Source organism: Dreissena polymorpha, chromosome 1, assembly GCF_020536995.1.
Source record: "Dreissena polymorpha isolate Duluth1 chromosome 1, UMN_Dpol_1.0, whole genome shotgun sequence".
NCBI classification, from domain to species: domain Eukaryota; kingdom Metazoa; phylum Mollusca; class Bivalvia; order Myida; family Dreissenidae; genus Dreissena; species Dreissena polymorpha.
This window is the reverse complement of record NC_068355.1, coordinates 5,898,902-5,914,162: the sequence shown is the minus strand read 5'-3', so window position 1 is coordinate 5,914,162 and position 15,261 is coordinate 5,898,902. Positions and strand designations below refer to the sequence as shown.

The 15,261-nt window shown below is 35.6% G+C and overlaps 1 protein-coding gene across 1 annotated transcript in view; it reads left to right on the top strand.

The window, feature by feature from the left end:
* The window catches only part of LOC127869321 (tetratricopeptide repeat protein 28-like), a 138,486-nt gene that overhangs the window by 10,083 nt on the left and 113,142 nt on the right, over positions 1-15,261 (top strand). The window contains exon 2 of the mRNA XM_052411787.1: positions 11,502-11,804. Coding sequence (XP_052267747.1) covers positions 11,502-11,804 — 303 coding nt within the window. The remainder of the gene's footprint in view (positions 1-11,501; positions 11,805-15,261) is intronic.

The window sequence follows — 15,261 nt, the reverse complement described above, 5'->3', positions numbered from 1 at the left end:
ACACTTATTAACTATCATAAGGGGACTGTGCAGGCAAAGTTATGTACCTCTAACTGGCATTTGGACGGAATTATGGGCCCTTTATTCTTAGAAAATTGAACATTTTGTTAAGTTTTGTGTTTTGGTCCACTAAACCCCTTAACTATCATAAATATTGCTTTCATACTTGGAACACTCGCAAACTATCATAAGGGTACAGTAAAAGGACAAGTTGCATAACTCTGGTTGTCATTTTTACGGAATTATGGCCCTTTTTTGACTTAGTAACTTTTAATATATGGTTAAATTTTGTGTTTGGATCCACTTTACTTGTAAAGTATCAAGGCTATTGCTTTCAAACTTCATATACTTTCATTCTATCATGAGGTTACTGTACCTGGCAAGTTGAATTTTACCTTGACCTTTGAATGACCTTGACTCTCACCCAAACCATCCCCCGTGTCCTCCCCCCCCCCCCCCCCTTTTAAAATAAAATAGATGAGCGGTCTGCACCCGCAAGGCGGTGCTCTTGTTTTAAAATGTGTTAATGTTTTCACCATATGATATTTAATTTAAAAAAATACTGAATTAAATTCTTACTGTTAAAGAGGTTATGATTAAATGGTATATTTAAGAATCTATATAGATTATTGCAAGTTCAAAATGCGTGTCGGAAGGATATTAACTTAACATTGTCTTCATTGTAAGAACACATTAAATTAGCACTTTATAATATAAAAATGCTGTCAAACATACTTTAATAATTTTAATTCTGTTCTTATAATCATATTTATGATGTTTTCCCAATTTCATGGTTTATCGCGCTATTTTTCCCAATTTCATGGTTTATCGCGCTATTTTCCCCAATTTCATGGTTTATCGCGCTATTTTTCCCAATTTCATGGTTTATTGCGCTAATTTTCCCAATCAAAATGCCACAGGCTGTAACAAAAAAAATCACTGCTTGTCCGTTTAGTATCAATAAAGTTAACAAAAAATCTGCTACAAGTTTATTGTCAATTTATTTTGAAAAAAGGACGTACTGGGGTTCGAACCAACACAGTGACAATATAATAGTGATCAATGGATCACGAGTCTGACACGTTACCGCAGTACAACACGGCGGCTGCATGTCACGGGGATATATTGATTATCATGAGGAATACAAATATTTTAATTAAATTAGTAAAATTTCTGGCAGTTTTTGTATATTTTCCTGCGTAAAATTTTGTTATAGCACCGCGTCATCATTTTCGGTCAGTTCTATCATCAACTACATTGACTATTAAAAAGAAAAGACTTGAACTTTTTTATATCAAAAAATTTTAATACGCGGGCTTTCATAATTTGAAAATTCTAATGTCAACAAAGATTCTTACCACATGAAACGGCCCCAATTCTTGCCACATGAAACGGCCCCGGATTTAACTCGACGCCGGCCATAAAGAGGAGAATACCAATAAAGCCAAAAACGCCAACCACCCGAAGTGTGTCTAAGTCCAAATAAGACCCAGACCTGGCCGTAAAACACTCGATTCTAGCTCGGTTCGTTCTGATGTCCACCATGGTTATAGCATCAAAGTATACAGTGCGACGCTTTGTTTAAGATTTCCAAATCATTTTGCTGAGCCATTTTGGCATCAAGTGAAGTTATTAAATTGAAATAATTATCTGCCTCAACATCAACCAATTGTACTCAATGATAATATTTGTTTGTGAATATCATAGTGCCTAAAATTCATTAAATTGCCTCAATTTCTTATATAGATTTTATTCTTTGACATAAATTTTCCTTTTTTTTCCTTGTAATCTCAACATTGCTCTGCACATTTAAGCCGAGGCAACTGCCTAGGTGTGCCTCAGCATGGCTACGGCGCTGCTGCGACGGGATGATTGTGACTTGTATTTGGTAAAGCCTGATTATTTTTCCAAAGCGTTGAAATTGTGAAATATAAAAAGTTATTTTTTTTTTAGTTTAAGTGATTTGTTAGAGATTCTTTAGGTGGCCTTGTGAAACAACTGATCAAAATTCTACGGTTCCTGAATTAAACTGAATATTCTTTCAGTATTTTAACAAAGCCAATTATTTATTTATAATGTTCTTTGAAATTGTACCAATAATGCATTTTCTGTAGATTTATGCTATTAATAATTTTACTGAACATCTATATACAATTAAACATCTAAAATATTTGTACAACTACAGTTTGGTTTGCAATAGACCAATTCTTATCTTTGACAAATGCAACGCGATTTATTTGAATAGTTAAAGAATGCTTTATTAGATTGTATTGGGTGACATCGGAATTCTGTCAATATTTGAAGCGTGTGCGCTGTGATGATCTTCTTTTCACTCTCACCGGATGAATTACTTGAATCTCAAGCTTTATAATGTTCTTTTGTAACATTCTTCATTAAAGGGACAGTTTCACAGTTTGGGCTCGTTTGTGTTATTCCCCGGAAGTATAATCTGATCATCCTTCCTTCTTTTTGTCCAATATTATTTCCGTCTTCTTGTGCTGCGCAAAACTCAAATACCGGGTAGTATTGAAAGGGACTTGCATACAACTTCATATGATGGTAGAGGGTACTAAAAGATCATGTAGAGGGCAAAACCCATAACTCTCCCTTCAGGATTTACAGTCCAGTTGTTGCGATGGAGTCAATTTTCTTGTGCAGAGCATAACTCATTTTGTTTTTAACCCTTTGCATGCTGGGAAATTTGTCGTCTGCTAAATTGTAGTCTGCTAAATTGCTAAAATTAGCATTTTCTTCGATTTTTTTCAAAGAATACTATCAGAATAGCAAGCAGTTTGGATCCTGATGAGACACCACGTTCTGTGGCGTCTCATCTGGATCCAAACTGTTTGCACAGGCCTTCAGAATTCGGTTCCCGCACTGAAAGAGTTAATGTATTTTAGTATAACTTTGCATATTGGAAAAGGACAAATTGAGGAAATGCAGAGTGCAAGCAAATCAACCTTATAATAAGAACAAGAAATATCTTTAAAAAAGATATACGGCGTTGATTGTGGTTGGAGTTTATGAAAGGTAAAGAGTTCAATGAATGAGATCAAGGATAGCCTCAATGTCTTTTTCAGTGCAGTTCTTAGCTGCATCACACGCAGTACGGGATGTTATGCGGAGTTTTCGCGGCTTATTTTACATTATTACATATTGCTGGTCATAAACCTATAGATACAAAACAGAAAACCAAGAGAAGAATGGAAGTGATATTAAAACATATGAGTCAACCGGCCACACGCGAAGTATCCGTACATATTTTAAAAATGTATACACGCGTTCTTCGAACAAACCTGTTTTAGTGGTTTGTCGGGCATTGCTATTTGATTTCATTAATAACAGTTTCGAGAATTATCGCGCTCATGCTTAATACATTAGTTAATAAGGTGGAATTATTCTTGTTAAATTAATTAAAAATAATATGAATCATGGTATTGTTGAAAACGCATTAAGAATCTATTATTGACATACCATAATATCATCGCTGGATATCTACATTTAACATCATTCTGGTCTAAAGAAAATTCCAGTTTACCTAGTTCACGCTATAGCGTCTTTATTATATAATGATTATTTTACTGGCCATGAACTACGGTCAGCACATAAGGTAGTCGTGAAAGACGCAGCGATGACCTGTATATAAACTCTGACATTCACACACACAGGCCGCGAATTGACCCTGATATCTTGCAGGTTGAAATGCAATGCATTAAAGTGACAGGCCTCGCTTCCACTGCTCTTTATACTTTTAAATGTTAACATGTTGACAGGAATATGGAAGTCAGTACTAAATATAAGAACATAGCCTTTAAGTACAAACGTTCTAGCGCTGGCAATCCTCTGTAAATAAAAGGTGCACGCACAAACTGTATTGATGTCAAGATTGAGTGTAAAACTGTTCTATCAATTAAGCCTTTTCATTAGAGATAAAATTGTTTCATGCTGAACACATAGTAAAACAGTTTCCAATGTTCTGGTTGAATGCTCAAATCAGCCCATGGGATAAATGAAGTGACCTAGGGAAATTTTATTTGAATTTTATATGACAGTTACAAAGGTCAGGTAAGGTGAAAAGCTGGCGTATAAAGCTACGCCGAAAAACATCAAGTTCATAAAATGATACATTTACTCCATAATACTCCCATAATTATTATAAAGTTTAAACCCCTTTGAGGTAAATATCTTGTGCAGAGGATCACTTCTATAGTAGTTCAGGTATTCAAAAGGAACTTTGTACATTGATAGAGGACATTATAAAACTTCTCCTTTAAAACATTGACTGTTTGAAAAGTGAATACACTGATCACAACTACTCCTATTAACAATGGAAAGCAACTATACACTTGTCACAACTGACCCTGTAAATATTGGTGGATTGATCAGTGGATTTAATGTTCAAAACTGCTCCTTTATATATTGACTGATTGGAAAGCGAATACACTGTTCACAAGTCTCCCTTCAGAGATATGCTGATTAAAAAGCGAATACACTCTTCAAGTCTCCCTTCATGGATTTGCTGATTAAAAAGCGGATACACTGTTCACAAATCTCCCTTTATAGATTTCCTGATTAAAAAGCGAATACACTGTTCACAAGTCTCTCTTTATAGATTTGCTGATTAAAAAGCGAATACGCTGTTCACAAGTCTCCATTTATTGATTTGCTGATTAAAAAGCGGATACCCTGTTCACAAGTCTCCCTTTATATAATAGCTGATTAAAAAGCGAATACACTGTTCACAAGTCTCACTTCATAGATTTGCTGATTAAAAAGCGAATACACTGTTCACAAGTCTCCCTTTATAGATTTGCTGATTAAAAAGCAAATACGCTGTTCACAAGTCTCCATTTATAGACTTGCTGATTAAAAAGCGAATACACTGTTCACAAGTCTCCCTTTATAGATTTGCTGATTAAAAAGCGAATACGCTGTTCACAAGTCTCCATTTATAGATTTGCTGATTAGAAAGCGAATACACTGTTCACAAGTCTCCATTTATAGATTTGCTGATTAAAAAGTGGATACACAGTGCACAAGTCTCCCTCCATAGATTTGCTGATTAAAAAGCGGATACACTGTTCACAAGTCTCCATTTATAGATTTGCTGATTAAAAACGAATTTACTATGCACAAGCCTCCCTTAATATATTGGCTGATTTGAAAGCGGATACAATTTTTGCACCCTTAAAGACACGGGCAATTTTTTTGGGGTATTTTCCTTCAATGTCTTTGTTTAAGTCTTAACATCATTTATTGTGGTATTGACATCAGCAGTGTGACTTGACATAAAGTTTGTGATACCAAAAGGTTATTCAAGTTCAACTCAACGATAAATTATAATCTTGTTTTCAAAGTCTTTTCTTTTTCAATTATACTTTAGGACATAAGATTATATATTGCTGTTACGCAATAAATTTGTTTTGATTTTCTTAGATATGATGTGTAACAATTAGTATTGCTAAGTATTACTTAACGCAATAAATGAAAGTAGAGGTACCCAACTACGCTTGCATGTTAAAATTATACATTTTGTATAACAGTATTCTTAGAATTGATTGTAGGTACAAAAAATTATTTTCTAATTGATTTTTTAAATTGATGAATGAAATGGCTGATTATGGTTTCAAATAACAAAATAAAAAAAAAACTCAAACACTTTAAAGCAGAGATTGAGTGCTTGTACCGCAGCAGTTAAATCTGCCAAGGACAGTCCAAAGCCCACGCTGAAATAGGAGGAGGGTTAGGCTTAGGGCTAGATACTCTATTCCGTTGAAAACTTATTTCTACAGAAGTGCAAAAGAAAAACAAACAGACATCATGGACCTTGGAGTAGATGGACCTCCAGATGGAAGAGGTATCACGCCAGACGATAACTGGAAACTGTTAGACTGAAGACCATATTATTTTCGGGGTAGACAAAAGAAGAATTATTGAGAAGAACAAAGCAGCAGCCTATTGAAGAAGACGTCCTTCAGAGATGTGTGCGACGGATATGCCACATCCTTTGCAAGCCTGTGTCCAATACAACAACAGCGCAATCTCTCACCTGGAACTCCCAAGGGAAAAGGTAGAGATGTTGGCTTAGAAACTCCCGGCACCGCACTCTGGATGCAGATTCTAAGTAGATGGGCCAAACATGGGAGCAGCAGGAGATACTCGCCCAGAACTGAGATGCCTGGAGTAGCTGGTATGCAGCCTACCTGGTATGTCCCAGATGGGACCACTGTGAGACAAAGATGAGATGAGATTTCCACAGCAGTTATGCCTAAGCTCAAGAATACAAATAATTATGTTGCAAGAATACACTGTTATTATTTGTGTTTTTTCTTTACAATTATGCAATTTACATACGAAGTCACTTGTGAGGAATCATATGTCATTGCTGGCACTAACAGCTTTGTGCTGAAACAGGTCTTACAAAAGAGCATTGTGGGCTTGGATATTGGCTACAACGAACCATGCAAGACTGTGAACTTGACACGAGCTGCATTCTTTGTCATACAAATACCCTGCATAGTTTTGACTATTCAAGAATGACATATAAGCCTGCGTATTTTTTTTAAATGATGGTAAAATTGTAGAACAGGTCTTTCACTATTTTGTCTTTTGTCCAGAATAAAAAGCCTAGGAAGATATGGGAGAAGCTATCTGATTTTATCTTTAACAAGTTAAGTTTTTTTGGCAACTTGTGTATCCTTGTGTTGAACTTGAGCCCAGGGTTGTATAATCAAGTTTGAATTTATTGGCCAGCTGTCAGCAATAACATTGTGTGACGAAATGTATGGTATCAAAATGACAAGATAATGAACTTAAAGACCGTCTTCAAATAATTGCCATCATATCCAATATACAGCTGATGTTGTTACATTGTAAAAGTGCTGCTACTTTATATATTTAGTAATTAGGATTTCAATTAAATCAGAATCTTGCTTTTTGATGCCTTGCATCATTTTAAAGCAAATGTTGCAATGAAACTAACATAAAACTGTGCTTTATATTACATAAATTGTGTGTGTTTTTCTAAAGTAATATACTGAAATTTATACAACGCAACAATTTTGGAGCAATAATTAATTATATATAGAAACACAATATCTATACCGCATAATTTTGAACACTGAAAATTTCATTCGACCCTTAAACATTTTACGGAATCGATCATTTGACTTTTGGTTTTAAAACGCTATTTTAATACTTGGGAAACACGTTTCTTACATTACTGCGTATGACGCAATAAAACATTTCTTTGTACATGTATTGTGTTGCAGTCAGTTTAGTTCACATTCTGTGGGTATTTGAGAATGTATGTTTTCTGACAGTGAAATGCTAATTGCTTTGTGATTTAGGGATGTATTATCTGATTACCATTCAAAATGAGAGTTATGGTAGGTACTTTTTATTGTCTTTATTTTGTTTTGTTTTACATGTATTCTACAGTGTTGTTAAGAGTTATTATTTTGTCTCAAAGCCTGTATGTTGCTGTATTGAATGTTACATAGTAACTGTCATTGGTTTTCTTTCAAAATTCTACCGATATCTTGATGTTTCCAAAGAAGTATAGTTTAATCTAGTCAAGTGGTGGTTGATTTTAATGTTGAAAACTCCATATATATCTCTTTCTACTTTATGGTCTTTTATAGAAGTAATTAAATACAATCAACCCTTCACTTGTAAACAAGATTTCCGTGAGCTTTTGTGTATTTGATTCAAGTTGTCACAAAATGCGATATTGGAATCACATTGGAACAAAAACTCTTTTTGTTTCAAAATATTATGAATATCTGAAGTCATCTTAATTTGTCATAAAATCACCCAATATGAGAGAGGGGAAACTTAATATCTTCAGAATAGAATATAAGCAGAAATGGATTTTTTTTGCCTTTCAAAGGTGATAATGCAGTATGCCTTCCCGCTTTCATGGACATTCACCTTCCAGTCCCTCATTGTTCCAATGTTTACACACGAGTCTCCTTGCAGGAAAAGCTTATTGCATGTGGTTAAAGTGTCCTTCCAGATTAGCCTGAGCAGTCCACACAGGCTAATCAGGGACGACACTTCCCGCTTTTATGTCATTGCGTAGTTTTCGTCGTCCATCCGTCCGTCCGTGCGTGCGTTAGACTTTTTCTTGTTTACTCAATAAAGTCCACAGTTTTCATCCGATTCTTTTCAAACTTGTTCAGTGTCTTTATATTAATGAGGACTCGAACCATATTGAAAATGGGTTACATCAGAGTAAAAAGTCCAGAATTATCTCCCCTTGAATTTGAAAAATTGTGAAATAAGGCTTGTTTACGCAATAAACTCCACAGTTTTCATCCAATTATTTCCCTACTTGCACAGTGTCTTTATCTGAATGATGAGTCAAACCCTATTGAAAATGAGCAATATCGGAGTATTAAGTCCAGAATTATCTCCCCATGAATTTGAGAAAAAAATGAAAATTCATTTTTTTCATGTGATTTTTTATAAGTATATTTTATAAGTCCATTATTTTCATCCAATTCTTGGCAAACTTGCACAGTGTCTTTGTATCAATGAGGACTCAAACCCTTTTGTAAAAAGAGCAATATCGAAGCAATAAGTCCAGAATGACTTTCTCTTGAATATGAGAAAATTTTGAAATCCCGCTTGTTTACGCAATTTTTTCCACAGTTATCATCCAATTATTTCCAAATTTGCACAGTATCTTTATATCAATGACGAATTGAACCCTATTGAATATGAGCAGTATCAGAGAAATAATTACACAATAATCTCCCCTTGAATTTGAGAAAATTCTCCTTGTTTAAGGCGCGATTAAGTACACAGTTTCCATCTTATTCTTTCCAAACTTGCACAGTGTTTATAGCAGAAGAGCAATTCAGGCCCTCATGGGACTCTTTTTCAGAATTATTTTAAAGCTTTCTAAAGCACAAGTTTAAAATGAACACAACCCATTCAAATTTATAAAGAGTGTTTCTTAACACACTGGTCGAGATGTGTGTGCACAGTTTTTATCCTCATATTTATGTTATGAGATAACTTAGACAAAATAACAACAACATGTCTCTTTTATATCTCTTTTTTGACGTTCTAAAAGCATTAAAATATGATGAAAATGGTATAATGAGAACCAGTTAATATAAAATAAAAATTGCAATCACCATCATATTAAATTAATATTGTTGGAATATCGAATACATTTCACAATAAGAATATAATTTTATGTTGGAAATTCCCTGTGCAAATGTTTTTTGACACCATATACAATTCAAAATATACAATAAGATAATTGATGAAAATAAATATTTAAAAAATGTGCGGGCTTTAGTTTTTATTCACGAATTAGGTAGTCATAAAGAGAGGGCTGTTTAACCTTACTTTGTTGTTGATACATTACTTGTTACCCTCGTAGTTCACACGGTGTCTCGTACCTTAACATTGGTAAAGAACACTCGTGCACTTTTTCGGTGTAGCTGTTTTCCAAGCTTTTCTTCTTAAATGATTTCTACATAATGCCAGCAGGCACGAATGAAAACATTCTAATATTTTATAGGCCGATTCAAGAGAAATTCCCTGAAATTTGGTTGCCTCACTGTGCGCAAAGTAAAGGATGTAACACTGTTCAACGTACGGAATTCCGGACTACTCTTTGCATGTTCATACGTCACATAGACACAAATTGTGGCCCAGTTAAATTACTCGTTAAGATCCATCTCGCAGAATTTCAGGGTCTTTACTTGGTCACTAAATTGTCAGGGATGACATAATTTACTATTGATAAACACAGTTTTGCTTTCAAGAAGAGAAAAAAAACTTACGAATTAGTATAATGTCACATTTAGAGAAAATTGTTGAATTATCTAACCAAAAATGTTTGCCGTACTCGGTCAGCATGTCTGGAAATCTTTCCTTAATGCCTGAATAGGCTACCCTTATTTGCCAATTTGCAGTTTTGCTTTTTTAAATTCAATTTTATATAAAAATGCATTGTACAAAAATACGCCATTTGCAACTGTCAAGTAGATTCAAAAAGAACCGCATCATGCGAAAATGGGTCTTATGCCATATTCGCTCATCATAGCTATAGCCCACCCAGCCTGCGCATCTCTCAGTCTGGTCAGGAGATACATAATGATACCATAAAGCTTTGAGTGATTGTATTGCAGACAGCATGGCCTCAGACCAGACGAGGCAAATGCACAGGCTGGGCTTGAGCTACGCTGGCAGAAACGCCTTAAGACCCATTTTCGCATGACGCAGCTATGAATGTGGGATTTGAATGTTTCGAAAGAAAAAAAAACGTGTTTAAGAAATAATTTGTGTTTGTTATAGTTTGTTGTCGAAAAAGCCACGGCCGGAAATTTAGATGCGTAGGGATTAAATCAAGAGTGTGAAGCACGAGTGATTTGAAACCATGCATCTAAACTTCCGGCCGCGGGTTATTCGAAATTAAGCTATAACGTACACAAATTATTTTGATTCTAACACGATTTTTACTAGAGATTTATACAATGAATCTTATTTTTCTTGTGTACTATTTTATGTGAAGTTCCGCCAATAAAAATAACTTTCGGCTGTTCTGTCAATCCGATCAACTTTCATTAATAAAATACCGGATTATTACGCTGGTGGAAAATCTATCAGCATGTTTTGTTTAGTTACGGCGCGTGCTTGCAGTGTATAAGCTCTGCCCATAATTAATCTTCAATAGGCAGTCACGCCTAGATCAACATTTCTTTAGCCTCGGGTTATAAACTTTGACTTTGCACAAGGCACATCAGATTTTGCACGCGTTTCCTTTTGATATATGTATTTCGTTTTTAGTAAAAAGAGTCTCTCCAACCATAGCGGATGGAAGAGGTCGTAATTTCTTGCTGTCGAGGTCAGGGCCCGTTGCGGGTCTTCACTTTTATTGTCCCCTACCGGTGAAACCGGTGGGGTCTTATTGTTTGCGCCCTGTGTGTCTGTCAGTTAGTCTGTCAGTCAGTCCGTCACACTTTTCTGGATCCTGCGATAACTTTAAAATTTCTTCATATTTTTTCATAAAACTTGAAACATGGGCAGATGGCAATATGGAGATTATGCTCGTAATTTCATTTGGTTCCTTTGTCAAGAATTCTGGTTGCCATGGCTGTAAATAGACTAGAAATGTTACTGAAAATGGTGGATCCTGCGATATCTTTAAAAGTTCTTCATATTTTTTCATGAAACTTAAAACATGGACAGATGGCAATATGGAGATTATGCATGTCATTTCATTTTGTTCCTATGTCAAGATTTATGGTTGCTATGGCAACAAATAGACTAGAAGTACTGCTGAAAATGGTGGAGTTTCACCGGTAGGGGACATTGCTTGACAATAGTCTTGTCTTGAATTTGACAAACATTTGAAAATGTTGTGTTGGGTTTAAAAAGCAGAAATAAAACTATGAATGCTGAATTGGACTTTGTCTACCTTTCGTATTTCTCCACAAACTACGTCACAATTAGTTACTCAGAATGTTCTCTAATTTCAGCCTGATTATGCACGCCAGTCATCCACAGGCTCCGCCTCCAGCAGCATGCATATTCAAATACACGATGGAGTCTCTGCCCACAGTCAGGCACTTTTTGTCCAGAAGGTGCGGGAAAGTTATGATGCTGTTGGTAGAGGTGATTTTCAGACAGCAATTAAGGCATACTCTGAGGCCATTGATCTCGAGCCCACCAATCATGTGCTATACACAAACAGGGCTGCTGCCTACGCCAAGATACAGCAGTTCCAGAAGAGCCTTGTAGATGCTAGAAAATCAAGGGAGCTCAACCCAAAATGGGCTAAGGTAAGTTTTTGCAATTCTGGTCTTTACAGATTAGCATGCTTATTGCTTTGGGTGTTACGATAGACTGGAATATCGATATACCACGGTACATGCAAAAGATATATTTTATCATGGTGTGGTTTTGCTCTAGAGGATTTAAATGTAACTCTGTTAACAATGATTGAGACTTGTATTTTACCCATTATTTAGGGTTTTAATGCCCAGAATTTGTGATTGACTTTGATTTTATTCTCAGTAATTAACATGCATGTGTCATGTTGACACACAAATGGGATTGGTTTATGATGCATCAACTTTGCATTATGGTGGGGATTTTTTATTGTCTCTCTGCTTAAAAATGCATGTACATATTAATTATCCCCACGCTTTTTGAAAAAAAGGTGGGGATATTGTGGTTATCTCCGCCGTCCGTCCGTCTGTCTGTCCGTCCGTCCTGGCCACTATCTCCTCCTACACTAAAAGCACTAGAACCTTGAAACTTACACACATGGTAGCTATGAGCATATGTGCGACCCTGCACTATTTGTAATTTTGATCTGACCTCTGGGTCAAAAGTTATAGCGGTTGGGGTGGGGCAGCGTCAGAAATTATCACTCATTTTTTTAGGTTATTTTACATTTACTTCTTTATTTCTACACCGATTCACTTCAAATTGATACTGGACCTCTCTTATGACAATACGGTCAATCTCAACCATGCATGGCCCCATTCCCAACCCTGGGGCGCCCCGCCCACATAGGCCACACCCACCAAAAATTTCCATTTACTATAATTTTTTCATTTCTACACGGATTCACTTCAAATTGATACTGAACTTTTGTTATGACATTAGGGTCAATCTCAACTATGCATGGCCCCAATCCCAACCCTGGGGCGCCCGCCCACATAGGCCACACCCACCAAAAAATTCCATTTACTATAATTTTTTCATTTCTACACGGATTCACTTCAAATTGATACTGAACTTCTCTTATGACATTAGGGTCAATCTCAACTATGCATGGCCCCATAACCAACCCTGGGGCCCCGCCCACATAGACCACACCCACCCAAAATTGCCTTTACTATAATTTCTTCATTTCTACACCGATTCACTTCAAATTGATATTGAACTTCTCTTATGACAATACAGTCAATCTCAACTATGCATGGCCCCATTACCAACCCTGGGGCCCCGCCCACATAGACCACACCCGCCTTAAATTGCCTTTTACTATAATTTCTTCATTTCTACACCGATTCACTTCAAATTGATACTGAACTTCTCTTATGACAATACGGTCAATCTCAACTATGCATGGCACAATTACCAACCCTGGGGCGCCCTGCCCACATATGTCACACCCACCCAAAATTGCCTTTTACTATAACTTCTTCATTTCTACACCAATTCACTTCTAATTGATGATGAACTTCTCTTATGACAATACGGTCAATCTCAGCTATGCATGGCCCCATTACCAACCCTGGGGCACACCTAGGTCAAACATTCGGCGTGGGGATACGCGTCGGCCTCTGCCGCGCCATTTCTAGTTTATTGATTGCTTGACATGAGATAATATTGTTACAGGTAACAATTTTGTTGTCACACATCTTAAGCACATTAATGACAAGGTGCAAAGCTCACAAAAAAGTGTAGACATTGCTTTCAATTTGGGTTATTATTATGAAGGCTTATTGAAATTTAATGTAACTATTTTTTGTGTCAAAATGTGTAATAAGAGAAAGGGAAATTAAGAGAGAAAATACACCCTGAGAGAATGACCAGAATTTACCAAAAATATTTTTTATATAAAATATTTTCATCATCTCTGAGATTTTGTTTGTGTAAAGATGCTAGAAGTTCAAACAATTATAGTAACACTTAAACTTGAATAAATTAAAAAAAATATTCAGATTCAATTGAAGCTCTGTTAATTGATATCATCATGCCATATTCTATTCAATGTGGATTTTTTTAAAGAAATAAATGAAAATCAGACTTAAATGAAATGCCATTCATACACAATTAAAAAGTACTCTTTAAATAAGCATACTGTATAAATCAAATCAGTGTTTTAGAACAAACAATTAACAACAAAATGTTTTAAGCTGGCAACTATTGCATGATAAAGATATTTACTATCAGTGTTCCAGGTATTTCATTCTGAATTCATGGTATTCAATAATTTACTGCATAACAGGTCTACTGAATAGCTATCATTATCACACAAATATGGTTTATGTTAGTCAATTTTCGAAGGTAGGTTATATTTTTGGCGTTGTCCGTCTTTCCGTCCATCCGCCGGCACTTTTGTGTCCGCAGCCATATCTTGGAAGTGCTTTGATGGACTTTATTGAAACTTGGTATGAGTATAATGGATAAGAGGATGATGCACATTGGCGTTGTCCATCCGTCCAGAAAACTATTATTATGGTGTTTTAATACAGTATGGTCACAAGTAAAGTTATGGTACGTTTATTCAATGAGACCAACCTCATGGCGGTATTAGTAATTAAAAGATGATTATTTTGCCATGAATGTGACCTCATGACTACTGTGTGTAATAAATAAGCACTGTCAGTTTATTAGTAAAAAACATCCCTTTGTCAATTATATGTGCGATGTTTCATTATCTGAATAATTATATTATTGCCCTCTCATGCATATAAACAAAAGTAATTACCATGTTTATGATTATAAACCTGTTTATAAGGCATATACTGAAGGTTTGTGTCTGACCTGTCATAACAAAAGGTAATCTCGTCTTAATACATTTTTTGTGCTAAATAAGTTTGCTGTTTTGAAAGCATTACACTGCAAGTCAATGATTTAGAATAATGATTTTTTTTTATTTGAAAAATTAAGAATCAATATTTTAACAACGTTACCATTTACTGAATGAAACAATGCCACTCCATGTTGGGCTTAAACAATACATATGTTGGATAGTTTGGAAGTTGTTCATTTGGATTCACTCCATCGCATTACAATCAGGGGGGGAGTCAAATTTTTAACAGCATATTTACATTTGAGGAATGAACTTATGCACATTTCTCAAGAAATTAAGTGTTAATTTTAAACATGTCATCACATTGAATTGTGCACAGGATGTTCAAGACCCAGTGATCCCAACAGTCCTGATGTATCCCCAGCTGTAGTTTTTTTATTTCATTTCGAAATATCCTGTATGTGGTAGGGTGTGTGCTGATAACAATCTATCCACTAACAATTTGAGGTGTTTAATGTTGTGGTGTTGTCAGCTCAGAAAGTGTTCATGCGCCAGGTACAAAATGATAAAAACAATGGTATAACTTTATTGGGCGTTGTAGACTGCCCTTGAAAAAGAGTTTCACAACTATTTAGTTTAGTTTGTGGCAAAGCTCTAGTTTAATTTTATTTATTTTTCATGCTCCCCGAAATAAAATTTAGGCGGAGCATATAGTTGCCAGTTTGTCCTTAATTCCATACTTCCAT